Here is a 17,967-nt window from a genome sequence, read left to right as displayed (position 1 = left end):
ACACACTGACTGACACACACACTGACTGACTGACTGACTGACATACACACACACACACTGACTGACTGACATACACACACACTGACACACATACACACAAGGAATTCACACTTAGTGCAAATAGCTAATACAGGGGATGTGTGCCAAGCACGCGCATTCTAAGTCAAATTTATTTGCGTTTTGTAACTGAAATTGTATTTTGATTTTTAATTAAAACATCACCAACACAAATACAATTTCTGTGACAAAAGTCAAAGAAGTTTCACTTACTATGCGCGTGCTCAGCACACACAGCTTTTTTTATACAGAGTCTCAGTCTCTTCCCCTCTCATACTTCAAAGCTTCCTTAATTCAGAGAATATAAATACCACTTGTCTCTGACAGGTCTGCATCCCTGCTTTTCACCATTATTTCCTAGCATGCAATGCTTCCACTGCAGCTAGGGATTCTGGGAAATAACATGCAAATGAACACATAATTCGAAGAACATATTATTCTGCAAATAATAAGAGCTGCTGCCACTCGCTCCCATCATGCTATACTCTTAACACACAAATCATGGCACTTCTACCGTGTGGGAAGTCTACCCTAATGATATATATGTACACTTGTCCATACCTGGTACGTTGTATTGATATTATTCCAATCTCACCTCTTAATGCCCATCATTTCACCAGTGGCCCTCCGTATTTCAGCATGTATTTCTTGCTTGGATTTTGTTTCTTGATCCGCACTAAAAATTCACACACATGCATTAGAAAAAATATATATGTGCGTTTTAAATGTGTCACAAAAAATCTGAAACAATTACGGGATCTTACATTTTCAAAGCATCCGCTGAAATTCTATCATTTTCTTTGAGAAATTCTTCAAAGACTATTGTGTCATCTTTAAGTTTATTCTCAGCAACACTGATTTTATTCTCTTCCTTTAATACAGTTGTCTTCAGTTGCCTTATTACATCTTGTTTTACATCTATGGAATACTAAGACAACAGTAACAGTTATATAGTTGTAGAGTATCCAACTTATTTTAGTATATAATATACACGTCTTGACAAAGGTCAACACTAGGACCAAAACGTCGATCCCTGTATCTTATGGATATTACATAGTTACATAGTTACATAGTAGATGAGGTTGAAAAAAGACGTACGTCCATCAAGTTCAACCTATGCTAAATTTAGACAACAGATACTTTATTCTATATCTATACTTACTTATTGATCCAGAGGGATGAGAGAGGGGGGAGGTGAGTGAGAGAGGGGGGAGGTGGGTGAGAGATGATTAAGAGGGGTGCAACAATCTTGGAATTTGTGTGAGAGGAGCATTAAGATCAGTATTGCTTGCCATGGGCCTATATGACTGCAGGTATGCGCCAATTTGCACCATTTCATATTCTATTTCATAGGAAAATGCTGTGGGGGCCTCCCTACACAGAAAAGCCACTGACTTTCTCTAGCCTGTCGCACCTTTCACCAGGGCCACCAACTGGGGGGGACAGCCAGGACAACTGTTCCGGGCCCGGTGGTTGCGTGGGGCCCAGAGGCAGGAACTGCAAGTTGGCTCTGACCTCTGGCCAGGCCCAGCTGCTGATCGCAGCCCCGGCTTTCCATCAGCTGCAGGCCTCTTCGTCCCTCTGTGTCCAACGCCGAGCTTCCGACGCTGGCGGCGCCTCTCTGACGTCAGCGCGCCAGAAGTAAGCTGGGTCTCAGCTTCCGATGCATGCTGACTTTGGAAGCTCGGCATGGGACACAGAGTGAGGAAGAGGCCTGCAGCTGATGGAGAGCCGGGGCCTGGCCAGAGGTTGGGGCAAACTTGCAGCGCAAGCCTCTGAGCCCCCCGCAGCCACCGGGTCCAGCCTGAGACCATCCACAAGGTAAGTCAATTTTTTTATATATGTAATGGGAGGGAGTGGGGGTCATTTTATATGTATTGGGGGGGGGGGTTGGGGGTCTTTTTATATGTATTGGGGGGTTAGTGGTTTTCTTTTATATGTATTGGGGGGGAGTGGGGGTATTTTTAATATGTATTGGGGTGGAGTGGGGGGATTTTTAATATGTATTTGGGGGAGTGGGAGTCTTTTTAATATGTATTGGGGGGTGGTAGGGGTCTTTTAATATGTTTTGGGGGCTGGGTGGGGTCTTTTTTTATGTATTGGGGGTAGGGGCTTTTTGGTATGTATTTTGTGGGGTGGGATTGAGTGGAGTGGGGTAATTGATGGAAGGTGGGGGCGAGTGAGAGGAGAGAGGGGGTGAGGGAGGAAAAGAGGGAGTAAGAGTGAGACGCAAGGGAGATAAATACATGCGAGGCGGGAGGGGGTGAGCGAGGAAGAGGAAGTGAGACGGAGGGGAGAGAAATACAAGGGAAGAGGGAGGGGGGGTAAATAGAGAGGGCTTGTGAGGTGTGAAATGAGGGGTGGGGGCTCGCAATATCGCCGACACGGGTGGGGGGGGGGATTTGGGTATCCGGACGTAACTCTAGTCCTGGGCCCGAGAAATATGTCTGCAGCCCTGCCTTTCACCATTGTCTTCAGTATTTTGGAAGAACCCACCTGGCAACCCTAAATACACTCCAGGGCCGAGCGTACGTTTCAGATAAATCTCCTGAGGTATTTTTATTTGAAATAAAGGAAAATAAAAAAAAAAACATAATTTTTTTTCCATTAAGTTTATGCAACAAAAAAAAATGGTCCTTCTTACCAAATGTGCTAGAGATGCAACGTTCTAAGATTCAGCCATATATCAAACCTGTTGTTCAAAAACTATGCACCTGCAATTTATGATCTAAAAATATTTCAATTCAATAAGTTGTAGGCCCTTTTCATGCTGAAGGGGTTAGTGTGAAGGTGAAGGGGTACCCAGGCCAGTAAATAAAGGTATTTGGCCCGGCTGGGTGCCCCTGAGCCATATTGGGGAATTGTGATTGTCAGCTCTGCAACCCAATCATGGCAGAAACACTGTGTCTTGTGGTAAAACTGTATATGTGTGTCTTATTATTCCAGGAGTGTTAAGCAGCGGACATTTCTCTGCTTCAGCACAGACCAGAAAAGTAAGACCGGACAGGGGAATGAATTATATTCAGGTCCCCCGGTATATGCTCGCGAACCCCAGAACCATAGGGGGGTTCAGAGTAAAGTCATTTTTAAGATTATGTGTATAACTGTGGCAGTGTTTTTGTGTAAGCGTGTGAAAGGAAAATGGTTTTAAAACCGAGCAGCATAGCAGGCGGCATTTTGCTAACTTTCGCTAGGAAGCTCCTAGTACCATGAGATTTGCTGTGAGCACTGTTCGGGTAAAGAAACTATCATGTCGCGCAATTTTTATAGAGTTATATAAAAAATGGATGAATTAATGTCCCCCTATTTTAATTGTACCAACATGTTAGGCATATGGGGATTTTCATCTAACACGCCAGAGACAGAGTGGCTACGCCAAGCTTCAAAGGCGATCCAGGATATGAAGGTGTTAAACCTTTTGTTAGCAAAGAAGATAATTTCAAAGCCACCCTGGCAAATGGCAGACTGAGCGGCGCCAGGTAGAGGGGACGGGCCTCATATGCTAAGCGGCCAAGGTGCAAAGTTGGCACATGCCCAGAGCAGACTGAGAAACCCCTCTGCCAGGTTTGAAAAGTAGTGGCAACTCCGTGATAGGGGGAAGGCATTATTCCCACGGAGTAGATTGGCTGCATGGGTTAAGTATAGGCCTGTTTAGTGCATAAAAACCCTGCAGTCCATGGGGAAGCAGTTCCATCATGTAACAAGATTTGTCATGCAGTGAAAGATCCATCCTGTAACCAGACTTAACAGCGTAAGTGAAACAGTAAGTGTATTTTTCGTTGTAATTGTAAATCAAGTTGTGTATGTTCACTCTGTAAATAAATTTCAATTTATTTTATCTCTTGCTTTGCTCAAAGGATCCGGGTATTTTGGTGTTAAAAGCATTGGTCTCCTGTGACAGTTAGGCCTCGGTCCCGCTGCGCTCATTGGCGCGGGCGGCCATGTCGCGAGTTCCCCACCAGCAGGGGAATCCCCACCGAGCCTGTCCCGGTCCCCCCTGGCGGCACAACGCACTACACGCTGTGGCGCGTCAGCCGCTATGAGACACAAGAGAATGGTGTTTCCTAGCGTTGACGCGTCACGTGGTGTGGCTTTGAGCCAATGGGGAGGGGAGGCTTCGGGAGGAGGAGAGGCTTCGGGGAGCGGGGAGGAGTGTATGAGTGTGCCTGAGTGCGTGAGTGCCTGTCTGTGTGTGTGTCTGAGTGCGTGCGTGCCTGTCTGTGTGTGTGTATGTGTGTGCCTGAGTGCGTGCGTGCCTGCCTCTGTCTGTGTGTGTGTGCCTGTGTGTGTGCACGTGTGTGTGCACGTGTGTGTGCACGTGTGTGTGCACGTGTGTGTATGAGTGCCTGCGTGTGTGTGTGTGTGTGCCTGCGTGTGTGTGTGTGTGTGTGCCTGCGTGTGTGTGTTGCTTACCTTAAATCAGCAGCTCCAGCCCGAGCCGTGGAGGGAGGGGGGGGAGAGTAGCGGGTCCCTCCGCTCAAGCCACGCCCCCCCTCCCTGTCAAACCTCCCATTCCCGCCCACCTCCCGCTCCGGCTCCCGCTCCCTACAGACCGCATATCGCGGTCTGTGTATGTCAGTGCGCCGCCTGTATGCAGTGCGGGCGCGCTGACTCTGGGAGCGGGGCCTTAGCCTTAGGCCTTAGGCTGCGGCCCCGCTTCCTGCGCTGCACGCGCGCTTGCGAGGCAGGCGGCGTGTGCAGCCGAGTCCCCCGGTCTGCAGGGAACTGCAGGGGCAAAGACAGGGGGGGGTGATGGGGGAGTGACAGGGGCGCGGCCGTTATGTCACCCAGCGAGTTCGCCCTCATTGGCTGAACCGCTGGGGGGCGTGGCCTAGCGCTCCATCGCGACTCCTGCTCTCAATTTTCTTGAGAGCAGGAGTTTCTGTCGATGCAGTGCGGCGGCCCCCCCTCGCAGCGGGCCTGGTCCCATTGTGGGATGGATCTTGTCCCTGCAGCATCCGCCACAGCGGGTGCTGCAGTAGCCAGCGGGGACCTGGCCTTAGAGATGCAAATCCTGATAGCCAAACAAAAAAAAACACCTTTTGTAATGAAAATTGGCTCCCTTAAACAAATGTGACTATTCTTAAAGCAAAGATTTGGCTTCTTTAGTCTCTTTGGAAATTAAAGCAGCAGTCCCCCCTATTAGACTCAGCTTTTAATTATTACAATATGAGAACCAGGAGGGTCGCCAGAGCTGAACCGTGCTATTTTCAGCTCCAGTGACCCCACGTTTCTGAGATACCTACCCGTAAAGGTACCACTTGCACTTCCTGGTTTCTAAATCACCAGTGTCACGCAGACCAGTAGGAAGCTGCAAGGTACGATGTGGCTGCTTTTTATTGGCCCGCGTGACGCACCAGTTGTAAACGCTTATTTTATTTCCTCTCAAGGGGACTGGAACACGTCACTTTTACTGGAAAGAATTTTGAGAACCAAAGGATCCCAGGAGCTGAAAAATGCATGTTCCAGCCGCTGAAATCCACTGGTTTCCATCCTAGTAAATAAGGGGGTTAATACAAAACAAGCAGGGGGAACTACTTCTTTAAGTACAAACCCTTTTTCTTTTTGGGGGTCTCTGAACGGGGGAGTGTTTGTCAGTCAAGTGTTTCCTCTACCCTTACCCCACCCAGTCTGTATGAGAGAGTCAAAGAAGGAAAGGCTGAGGGACAGCGGGGAGCGTTTTGCCTGTGTGTAATCGCTTGATAAACCCACAGTGACATCACACAAACGGGAGCAGCCAGAGCAAATCAACCGCAGTCTCAGCTCACCATGTTTACAAATTAACTTTATAAAATATGTTTTAAAATACTTACAAGTGTCATGTTGTTAGGACCAGTAGGTCAGGCCAGAATCTTTAGTCATGGTATAACTGTTGCATGTTTGAAGAGATTTTGTTTAGTTTAAGAGAGAGCAGAGTTGAAACTGGATAGCATAAATTTGTATTGATGGAAGTTTGCAGGAATATGAGATTTCTTTCAGAAGGCATTCAGGGGAATGAGTGGAAGAATGTTGCATGCTCTTGTTGGCATAGACTTGGTGTTTATAAGTAATTTGAAATATTCCCGTTATTTAATTTTTGAAAGCCCATACAAAATGCAATTTTAGGACAGCGTGGAAAGCTTCATTTTAAAATGTTACAATCCCCTGAGCGAGGGATTAATCAAGCAGTTAATATGTATAAGACAGCGAAAGAGTTCAATATTATTTGTCTATTTTAAAAGGAAATCTCTTGTTCAGGATTTCAGGATTTTTCTTATATTTACAGGTTCCCTATTGTTAATGCCACAGTTGTTGAAAGACCTACTGCAGGCTTTTCTTTTAACCCAAGCAGTTATATATTTTTATAGTTGCTACACATACAAATCTATTTACCAGTTTAATTTTGCTATATATCAAGCAACCTGTTTTCATAACTATTTTTGTATTTTTGTTCACATAATTATATAGATAACTAGCTGAGAGACCCGGCGTTGCCCGGGATGTGAACCGTGCTCACAGTGACACACACTGCTCATTGTTCACACTGCACACTGCACACACACACTGCACACTGCACACACACTGCTCATTGGTCGCACTGAAGCACACTGCGCACAAACAGCTCACAGTGACACACACTGCACACACACTGGTCACACTGACACACACTGCACACTGCACACACACTGCTCACTGCTCACACTGCACACACACACATACACAGCTCATTGCTCACACTGACACACAGCTCACACTGCACACACTGACAAACACTGCATACTGCACACACACTGCTCAATGGTCACACTGCACACACACACATATACAGCTCATTGCTCACACTGACACACTGCTCACACTGCTCAGACTGACACACACTGCATACTGCACACACACTGCTCATTGGTCACACTGCAAACACTGACACACTGCTCATTGCTCACAGTGCACACAGTGCACACACAGTGCTCATTGCTCACACTGCACACACTGCACACACACTGCTCACACTGACACACACTGCACACTGCACACACACTGCTCACACTGCACACACACAGTGGTCATTGCTCACAGTTTCACACAGTCACAGACACTTAAACACACTTACACACAGTCACAGACACTCACACACAGTCTCACACAATTACACACACCAGCACCAACACCCGGTCCTCCCCCCCCCCCTCCTCCTGCGCAGGCAGCGGGGACAACGGTGGGGAGAAGGTGAAGCGGGGACCGGAGGGGCATCCCCCCTCCCATCTCATGTCCCGCGGCCTGTCACGCGGTGACAGGGGGGAGCCGGGAGCGGATGGGCATCCCCCCTCCCATCTCACGTCCCGCGGCCTGTCACGCGGTGACAGGGGGGAGCCGGGAGCGGAGGGGCATCCCCCCTCCCATCTCACGTCCCGCGGCGACAGGGGGGAGCCGGGACCGGAGGGGCATCCCCCCTCCCATCTCACGTCCCGCGGCCTGTCACGCGGTGACAGGGGGGAGCCGGGACCGGAGGGGCATCCCCCCTCCCATCTCACGTCCCGCGGCCTGTCACGCGGCGACAGGGGGGAACCGGGAGCGGAGGGGCAAGAGCAGCACGTAGCATGTGGAGGGGGGGGGAGCTCACCCGTCCTGCCGCTGCCTCACTCATCCTGCCACTGCGTCACTGATCCGGCCGCTGCCTCACTCATCCTGCCGCTGCCTCACTCATCCGGCCGCTGCCTCACTCATCCTGCTGCTGCCTCACTGATCCGGCCGCTGCCTCACTGATCCGGCCGCTCCCACGTGGATGTGAGGCAGGAGGCCGCGTGTTGTGTCCGCTCCCCCGCGTGTGTCCCGGGCGCTCGCTCCGCTCCCCCGCTGACTGTAGCGGCGCCGGGGTGTGAGCTTGGGGGGGTGGGGGTGGTGTGAGCTTGGGGGGGGATGAGCTTGGGGGGGGGGTGAGGTGTGTGTGAGCTTGGGGGGGGGGGTGGGAATGTGTGTGTGTGTGTGTGTACACGGGACTCCGGGTAAGTTCGGGCACAGGGAGGGTGGGGGGGGGGGGGTGTGGAAGTTGAGGTGCGGTCCAGCTGACGGGGGAGAGTGAGGGGCACCGGGAGGGGATTGTGTGTGTGTGTCCCCGTCCGTGTGTGTGTCCCTGTGTGTGTGTGTGTGTCCCTGTGTGTCCTTTGGCCCGTCACTCCGCCTCAGGCCAATGAGAGGTGTGCGGGGGCGGGCCAAGGGACCAATGAGATTTCCCCTAGGGACACCGGACATCCAGGCAGGCAGGCAGGCAGGCAGGCAGGCATACAGTGCTTTCACTAATATAGTATAAAGATATATGAACAAAAGAGGGGAGATACATAGGTTATTGAAGGACTCTCTGAGATCCCTATAGAGGATCCAGAACTTGATATGTTGTAAATAATACACAATGCACAGCAGGTTCAGAATTTATTTGAAGCAATGTTAACTCCAAGGGCTATTGCAGCAATAAAGGTTGCTGCCCATACTAACAGGGCTGACAGGCTCTCATTAGGAAATAATACCTTTGCAGATGTCACAGCAAAGCAGGTAGCAAGCCGTCCCTATGTTGATGGATATATCATATCTGCCAACTTTATAATTTTGTAACCATTTATTCGTTTTTGGCCATAGAGTTAAAGGACAGGGGATATATAATTGCAAGTGCAGTTGCATAAGTGAACAGGGTATACATTATATACAGGGCATTTCACATTTTTAGCAGAATATTTACAGTGGAAAGTGAAAGCCAGGAGTGACTGTGGGTGTGGGACAATAGCCATGAGTGCAGGCTGTTGGGATACTTGATTTGTGGGGCGCGTTTTAAGGTTAGTTAGTATTAAATGACTAAAAGGTTGACACCATTTGCATAAGAGAAAATGGCAGATGGCAGTTAGGTATGAATGAGAGCAAGTCTGTATTGGGAGAAGAGAGATTGATCTGTAGTTTGAGACAGTGTTTTTGTCCCCATTTTTGAAGATTGGGACAACTCTGGCAGTTTTCCAGGTCTTAGGGATATGGCCTGCAGACAGGATAGAGTTGATTATGGAAGCAATTGGTTTGGCACAGGCTGAGGTACCAAGTTTTAGGAACTTGGATTGTAGCACAGTCAAGTCCACATTGGTTGCTTAGTTTAAAATTTGAGGAGCGTTAATAGGGGATATCTCTGTTTATATGCAGTTGCTAATAATAGTAGTAACCACATTAATACAATAATTTATTTCTAGGTATAAATTTTCTCCCTATGAGACACTTATGGGATGAGTTCTGACCATCAATAGTTCAAAGGAACGAATTAAGGACCATGTTATTGGTAATAAAACAATTAATAAGTATTGCATGCAACTAATATATATTTTTGAGTCTTTCTAGGCACAGGTTAAAGCTGAAAGTGCACCTACGCGAGACGGGTTAATGGTCAAGCATTTTCTACGCAAGCATGCTCTTCATCCCAGATGAAAAGGCCATTTAAATACTACTCATCACCAGCATTGCAGTAAAAAATTTGCTTATCATCATGGATACACATCACGCACGTCAAAATAGTGCCAGTGTAGGCACAAACAGTTAATAAAGACAAAGACATAGCGCCTGCAAATTAGTGTTTTGATGGACACAATACTCTCTGACCACTAATCATCAAGGGAGAAAGGTCATAGGCAAAAAAAGTCCTCAACACACGAACTTTGAACTTTTTATTTTTACAGGTTTTTATTATTTTTCAGTTACAATGTATGCTTCATTATGTTTGTGTAAGTGGCGTCCCATAAGAATGACAAAATAGTTTAAGGTATTATTTGTTTAACTCTGTTAATTTTGTTTGGATTTATAGGTTAATAGAATCTCCCTGCAGAATGATATCCCGGTGGGAGAATGTTTTATCAGTCAAACACATGATTATGTTAATAGCTCACAGGTAGAGTTAGAAACAAAAGGGAGATACCCAATACACAAGTGCTAAAAAGTAGCCTATGGGAAGAATAAGTTTCAGGGAACTTATTCCCAAATGTAGAAGTTGGGTTACTGTATGACAGGTTTAAAGGGATATCCTCAATCATACAACCACAGACATTTACTCACTTAACCAAGAATAGGTTTAGTTTAAATTAATGGCTCTGCAGAATAGAATAGCTCTAGATTATATTTTAACCTCAAAGGGAGGGGCATGTATGCACCCTAGTTAAAGCGCAATGTTGTGTATTTATCCAGGATTCAGGAACCATTGGGACTTGGTGGTTGGATTGATTTGCTTTGAGCGAAGCTAGCGAATGTTTTTGTATGTGTGTTTGTCCTACTCATTGCTCTCTATGTGTTAAGTGCAGCAAAACTCTGATCCAGAAGTGCGTTGCAACCCCCACCGACGCTATGCCTCTCTGCGGTGATGATGTCGTCAGTCCCCCAGAAGAAGAGACCAAAGAAGAAATCAACTGGGCTGATATAATGGCCGGAAAGGAAAGGAATGAAGTTATGCACAACTTGGACATCTTGGTCCAGCAGGACTATGAAATGGTTAACTGTTCTGTTCTTTAAATAGACTTTTCTTTGCTTGGAGTTGAGGAGGAGCGCAGGGAAAAACGTGGTATATAAAAAAAGAAGAAAATATATATATAGTGCAGATGGCAGATTTACTGAGGGAACCTGCACACAATAGTGCATACTGTTTGAACTATAGATAGTGTATTCAGCACAAATGTTTAAGGAAACTCACATTTTCCATATATTAAACGGATAGTGGAGAGAACCGCCGATAGAAGGATGGTATAGTGTGGAGCTGCTTCCCAGTGCTTCACTTGCACCTCACCGTGTACTTCCGCATCAGTCACTGCCGTCGCGTCACTTCTGCTTTCGCGTCACAGGTGAGGGCGGGAAGCCAAAATGGGTCTGATGTCAGCAATGGATTTGCCAGTCCTTCAGTGTGCAGGTTCCCTCAGTAAACTCTACGCGTTTCGCACACTGCTTCGTCAGGAGGATATACTCAAACAGTATGCACTATTGTGGGTTTTTTTCATTTACATACCTTATCCACCCACTGAGGGATATCCTGATTTCTGAGTTCTAAAGGGCTCCAGTCAGAGAGAGAAGGATCTCTGACATGCAGTAATTAACAGCGACTTTTGTGAGCTCGATTCCTATTGTTGTATACATAACACTAGCAGTGATTTGCCATCTGCACTATATATATATTTTCTTCATTTTTTATATACCACGTTTTTCCCTGCGCTCCTCCTCAACTCCAAGCAAAGAAAATTCCATATCCTGGGACTTGGAACTGTCCCATCAGAGGAAGTTGAGCTGCTATTTTACACATTATATTTGTAATTCACTTTTTTGGTGTAAGGTGTATTTGTGTATTATTTGTGTTTCACTTATTACACTTATCTATTATCACTTGGGAAGCGCCCAGTCCATCCACTCCCCCCCCCCCTTATTTTGTCACATACTCTTTAAATAGACTGTCTCTTAAGGATATGGGGGGACTGAGAAGACTGTTAATGAGGAAGGTGGGAGGACACCAAGGGCCGTGAGTCAACCACAAGGAAAGCATCACGTCAGCCATTTTGACCATTGCTGCCATCTTGGTCCGTTTTGCCATTCTGAGTAAATGCAGTATGAAAGATGCGTGCAAGAAGAATGTTTGTGCAGTCGCTCTTAGCAGAAATTAGCCCCCACCAATTCTCACAAATAGCTGACCTTTAAATTATGTGACATATTGAGACGTAAGCCATTTGTCTAATCTATAGAAATATTTAATGATATATATATATATATATATATATATATATATATACACATATATATATACTAGCTGATATACCCGGCGTTGCCCGGGATTGAATGGTCCCGCTCCCCCTAGCCCTCTCTCTGTGGGTGGGTGAGTTAGTGACTGGGTGAGTTAGTGACTGGGCGGGTGAGTTAGTCAGTTAGTGATTGGGTGGGTGAGTTTGTGAGCGGGCGGGTGAGTTAGTGAGGGCGGGTAAGTGAGTTAGTGAGCGGGGTCTCAGCTAGTGACTGGGTGGGTGGGTGAGTGAGTTAGTGACACTTGAGTTAGTGACACTTGAGTGAGTTAGTGGGTGAGTTGGTGACTCTGTGGGTGGGTGAGTTAGTGACTGGGTGGGTGGGTGAGTTAGTGACTGGGTGGGTGAGTGAGTTAGTGACTGGGTGAGTTAGTGAGTGGGTGAGGCATGAAGCTAGAGGGCAGGCCGGCATCCCCCCCGCACCCCCCATACCTCACGTGGCAGCGGCATGCAAATAGTTAGCGTCCCGGCATCCCCCACACCTCAGGCGGCATGAAGATAGCGGTTAGGCATCCCCCCCACCTCACGCGGAGAGGAACCTTTGGGGAGGCGACAGGGAGGTACGGGGAGGGGGGGGGGGAGTGAGGACAGTCAGCCCCGCTGCGGCCGCCACTGCTCTGCTCCCCCGCCGGCATGTTAAGGGCGCGCCGAGGTGTGTTTCAGGCGGGAGAGGGACGGACGACAGTGGACAGGAGGGGACGGACGACAGTGGACAGGAGGGGACGGACGACAGTGGACAGGAGAGGCTGGACGACAGTGGACAGCAGGGGACGGACGACAGTGGACAGGAGGGGCCGGACGACAGTGGACAGGAGGGGCCGGACGACAGTGGACAGGAGGGGACGGACGACAGTGGACAGGAGGGGACGGACGACAGTGGACAGGAGGGGACGGGGGACAGTGGACAGGAGGGGACGGGGGACAGTGGACAGGAGGGGACGGGGGACAGTGGACAGGAGGGGATTAGCAGCCCCTGACGAAGCCCCTGACGAAGCCCGCTGGGAGAAACGCATAGGGCCAGCTTGGACTAGCAGCAGAGAGAGAGACACGCCGAGAAGCCTGTGTGAGACACTCACGAGGAGTTCCGGCATTGATCCCCTGCACTGACAGACTGTGTAATATCGCGAGAGCCGGGCCGCGTCACACGCAGCGTCATACACCACGGCCGATCACGTGGCACGGAAGACACATAGACTGCAGAGAGGACTGGTAACCGGCGATTCTAACACGAGTGTGAGAGACTCGCTAAACACTCTCTACTGCCTGTTATTTTCTCACAAAATGTGAGTTGATCACCTATATTTTAACAAGTCTTTTTTAGATTAAAAGGTTTTACACATATTTTGTTCCCTTCCATTATTTCCTCCCCACCTCCCCCTTCCCCCCCCCCTCTTGTGAGATTCATCCATAGTGAGACGTGAGTGCCTAAGACAAGGAGCACCTGGAGTAGCTGCAGCTGATTGCCTGTGAAGAAGAAATCTAGAAGACCCAGCAGTTTGCAGATAAGCCCTTTACAGCTACGTTCGTGAGTCCCTGAGAGGATTACAGGCTCTTACTTATCTGATCAGTGTAAGCGCATATCTTACCATCTAAATATTTATGCATTTATAGATATACTGCCCTATGATCCCCTTTTGTGTTTTCTCTCTTCCCTGTCATATCTTGCGCTTAGGTCACGCTTCTACAGATCTCCAAGGCGGCGATTGTGGAGCCGCAGACCTAAACTAGCTGCAGTGTGTAGGGTTAGAGGTGAACCAGGGTATGTACCCCATTTTTAATATTGGCTCTTTATAGTGGTGTGTAAATCATCTTCCACAGGAACAAACTGTTTAGATTTGCGCTGTGTGTTTCTTTTGTATATATATATATATATATATATATATATATATATACATATATATATATATATACTAGCTGATATACCCGGCGTTGCCCGGGATTGAATGGTCCCGCTCCCCCTATCTCTGCTCCCCATTGCCCTCTCTCTGTGGGTGGGTGAGTTAGTGACTGGGTGAGTTAGTGACTGGGCGGGTGAGTTAGTCAGTTAGTGATTGGGTGGGTGAGTTTGTGAGCGGGCGGGTGAGTTAGTGAGGGCGGGTAAGTGAGTTAGTGAGCGGGGTCTCAGCTAGTGACTGGGTGGGTGGGTGAGTGAGTTAGTGACTTGAGTTAATGACACTTGAGTGAGTTAGTGGGTGAGTTGGTGACTGTGGGTGGGTGAGTTAGTGACTGGGTGGGTGGGTGAGTTAGTGACTGGGTGGGTGAGTGAGTTAGTGAGTGGGTGAGTTAGTGAGTGGGTGAGGCATGAAGCTAGAGGGCAGGCCGGCATCCCCCCCGCATCCCCCCCGCACCCCCCATACCTCACGTGGCAGCGGCATGCAAATAGTTAGCATCCCGGCATCCCCCACACCTCAGGCGGCATGAAGATAGCGGTTAGGCATCCCCCCCACCTCACGCGGAGAGGAACCTTTGGGGAGGCGACAGGGAGGTACGGGGAGGGGGGGGGAGTGAGGACAGTCAGCCCCGCTGCGGCCGCCACTGCTCTGCTCCCCCGCCGGCATGTTAAGGGCGCCGAGGTGTGTTTCAGGCGGGAGAGGGGACGGACGACAGTGGACAGGAGGGGACGGACGACAGTGGACAGGAGGGGACGGACGACAGTGGACAGGAGGGGCTGGACGACAGTGGACAGCAGGGGACGGACGACAGTGGACAGGAGGGGCCGGACGACAGTGGACAGGAGGGGCCGGACGACAGTGGACAGGAGGGGATGGACGACAGTGGACAGGAGGGGGGGACAGTGGGGAGGGGGGGGATGACAGTGGACAGGAGGGGGGGACAGTGGGGAGGGGGGGGATGACAGTGGACAGAAGGGGGGGTGACAGTGGACAGGAGTGGGGGTGACAGTGGACAGGAGGTGGGGGTGACAGTGGACAGGAGGGGGGTGACAGTGGACAGGAGGTGGGGGTGACAGTGGACAGGAGGGGGGGTGACAGTGGACAGGAGGGGGGTGACAGTGGACAGGAAGGGGGGTGACAGTGGACAGTAGGGGGGGTGACAGTGGACAGGAGGGGGGGTGACAGTGGACAGGAGGGGGGGGTGACAGTGGACAGGAGGGGTCGGAGAGTGGACAGGGGGGTGAGAGTGGACAGGGGGGGGAGAGTGGACAGGGGGGGGAAAGAGTGGATGGGGGGGAGAGTGGACGGGGGGGGAAGAGTGGACGGGGGGAAGAGTGGACGGGGGGGGAAGAGTGGACAGGTGGGGGGGAAGAGTGAACGGGGGGGTGACAGTGGACAGGGGGGGACAGTGGACAGGGGGGGGGACAGTGGACAGGGGGGGGGACAGTGGACAGGGGGGGACAGTGGACAGGAGGGGGGGTGACAGTGGACAGGAGGGGGGGTGACAGTGGACAGGAGGGGGGGGGTGACAGTGGACAGGAGGGGGGTGTGAGAGTGGACAGGAGGGGGGGGTGAGAGTGGACAGGAGGGGGGGGACAGTGGATAAGAGGGTGGTTGGTTTGCTTTAAATTTATTGTTCCCTCCTCTCCACTCCCCCTGTATCCCCCCCCCCATGTGTAGCTCCGGTCCCCACCCTACAGACACACACACAGTGTCACACACACACACACACACACACACACACACACACACACACACACACACACACACACACACACACACACACACAGTGTCACACACACACACAGTGTCCCACACACAGACACACAGTGTCACACACACACACACACACGTCACCTCTCCTGGCAGCCGCCGCCATCTTAGTTACTCCGCGAGGGAGGAAGGGTGTCCTTCCGGGCGCCGCCATCTTAGGTGCCGCGTGGCATCGGCAGGCTGCCCGTCCACTGCCTGTCCCCGCGCCGGGGGGGGGGAGTGGAGCGGGAGCGGAGGTGAGTGGGAGCGGAGGTGAGTGGAGCGGAGGTGAGTGGATCAGGAGCGGAGGTGAGTGGAGCGGAGGTGAGTGGAGCGGAGGTGAGTGGAGCAGGAGCGGAGGTGAGTGGAGCAGGAGGGAGGTGAGTGGGGAGTGGAGCACCGGGGAGGGGGGGAGTGGAGCACCGGGGAGGGGGGGAGTGGAGCACCGGGGAGGGGGGGAGTGGAGCACCGGGGAGGGGGGGAGTGGAGCACTGGGGAGGGGGGGAGCGGAGCACCGGCACCGGGGGGGACCTGACACGGGGAGAGGAGGAGGTGCGCGCATGGCATCCCGGGGAGGAGGAGAGCGCGGGGGCGCGCGGCGCGTGCTTGAGAGCCGTGGGGGGTGTCCCGGGCGCTCGCTCCCCTGCTGACTGTAGCGGCGCCGGGGGGGGGGGGGGAGGAAGCGCGGAAAACAGGGAGACACGGGGAGAGGCGGAGCCTCCGGGACCGGCGGGTAAGAAACCGGGAGATGAGCAGTGTGTGTGTGTGTGTGTGTGTGTGTGTGTGTGTGTGTCTCGTCACTCCGCCTCAGGCCAATGAGAGGTGCGGGGGCGGGCAGCCCAAGGGACCAATGACATTTCCACTAGGGACACAGGCCATGCAGACAAACATACAGTCCTTTCAGAAATATATAGTAGATATGACTCTATTGGTCACTACAAGGCTCTAGTCATAGAGAGGAGTACCAAGTAAGGGTATTTGTTCTTTTAGAGAACAAAAAGGAGGGAATTGTTAGGACCAGTAGGTCCGGCCAGAATCTGCACTTGTGTTAAGCATCCATTTTGTCTGATCATAACTAGTTAAGATTCTGTAGTCAGCCTTTTGCTGAAATATAATTCCTAATGCACTCAGTTTCTGCCAAATTACATTTCCTTTCTTCCTGCTCAGGATATTGCTAAGATACTTGTTGTATTATCAGTTTCCTGCTCTTTTAGTTAATATTATAATAGACTGGTTCTATGAAAGAGGCAAAATCGTATAACTTAGTTGCTAGAGATTCAAGGTCTCTTTTGATAACAGACAATGAATAAGCTATGTATTCAGACATTGCCTGTATTGGGAGAAACACGTCCCAAAATAATGCCACTAATATGTCCTGCCCCTAAATCACGCCTCTAATCAAAGCTACGCCCAAGACACACCCAGGTCACGCCTATGTTACGCCTATGTTACGTCTCTAATCAATATCTTCTTTTTCTGGTATAAAAGTCATTACCCTATGAGTAATAAATTGAGACAAAGGATTTGAAACCTGGCTTGCGTTACGTTTCATTTCTTTCGTTTACCGGGCCTGTAAGTTCAACAAAAATCGGAGATAACGAGTGGCAATGCGTGAAAGCTTCCCGGGGGAGTCTGCTGCAATACGGTGCAGATGTGTGTATATCCAGTCACAAGGCCTTCAGCTTTCTTGGCAGAGGAAAGGTTCCTCTCAGTTCTGAAGCCTAGGCAAGGAAAAAAGTTTTTTCCTTCACATGTTTTGGTGAATAAGGCCTACCGTATATCCCCGAGACTTAACCCTTCTACATGTCAATGTCTTTGGTCCTAAGAGATATTGCTCATTAAATGTGTCCAAAATCCTTTTTATATAAGATTTTCTTTGAGCAGAATCACCCTTACCCTATTTTTTTTTATTATCTGAGCTGGAGGAATGCAGCCCCTTCACAGATTAACTGCCCTATTTTTTAGCTCGAAAAGTCCTTTAATTCCTCAAATATTTGCCTCTCTTTTGTTTTTTCCTCTTCTAGGAAAGCAAGCTCTGTGACGTCATGCGATCTAAGTCCAGTTAGAATCCAAATATTCCATAGAGAAGGAAAGGCGGGATTGTTGGAAGACCATTGGGATAACGTTGACTGTACTAACGTCGCATGATGACATGGAGTCAGTCAGGTTGGCAATGCTGGAAATCAGTCATTGGAGTCGGCGTTAAAATGATTGTGGTTTATGCGCCCCAAGTTCTGATTATAAAGGGGAAAAAAACTACATTTGAGGTGAAAGCTCCTTTTATTCTAGATGTGCTTATTTGCTCATCTAACATGAACTGGCCTAAACTACTTCTGGCTCTCATCTCATTGAAATCAGCAGGTACTTAGGAAAATAACTAGTTGTACATAGTTCTCAACAATCAACACTATCCTGTGCTGCACACAACATGATAAAATACCTGAGCCAGAAACATTTCCCTCTTCTGAGATATGTAATCATTCAATGTCTCCTTT

General features: G+C 49.6%; 1 protein-coding gene across 3 annotated transcripts in view; it reads right to left on the bottom strand.

Moving 5' to 3' along the window:
* CCDC38 (coiled-coil domain containing 38) overlaps positions 1-17,967 on the bottom strand; it is a 77,072-nt gene that overhangs the window by 38,202 nt on the left and 20,903 nt on the right. For all 3 annotated transcript variants that reach the window (XM_075600388.1, XM_075600387.1, XM_075600386.1), the window contains exons 5-7: positions 17,913-17,967; positions 822-985; positions 653-733 (exon numbers count right to left, since the gene is read on the bottom strand). The exon at positions 17,913-17,967 is cut by the window's right edge and continues 13 nt beyond it. In XM_075600388.1, coding sequence (XP_075456503.1) covers positions 653-733; positions 822-985; positions 17,913-17,967 — 300 coding nt within the window. The remainder of the gene's footprint in view (positions 1-652; positions 734-821; positions 986-17,912) is intronic.

Source organism: Ascaphus truei, chromosome 5 (genome assembly GCF_040206685.1).
Source record: "Ascaphus truei isolate aAscTru1 chromosome 5, aAscTru1.hap1, whole genome shotgun sequence".
In the NCBI taxonomy this organism is placed as follows: Eukaryota; Metazoa; Chordata; class Amphibia; order Anura; family Ascaphidae; genus Ascaphus; species Ascaphus truei.
The sequence above is the reverse complement of the archived record's forward strand: the minus strand, read 5'-3'. Positions and strand labels throughout refer to the sequence as shown.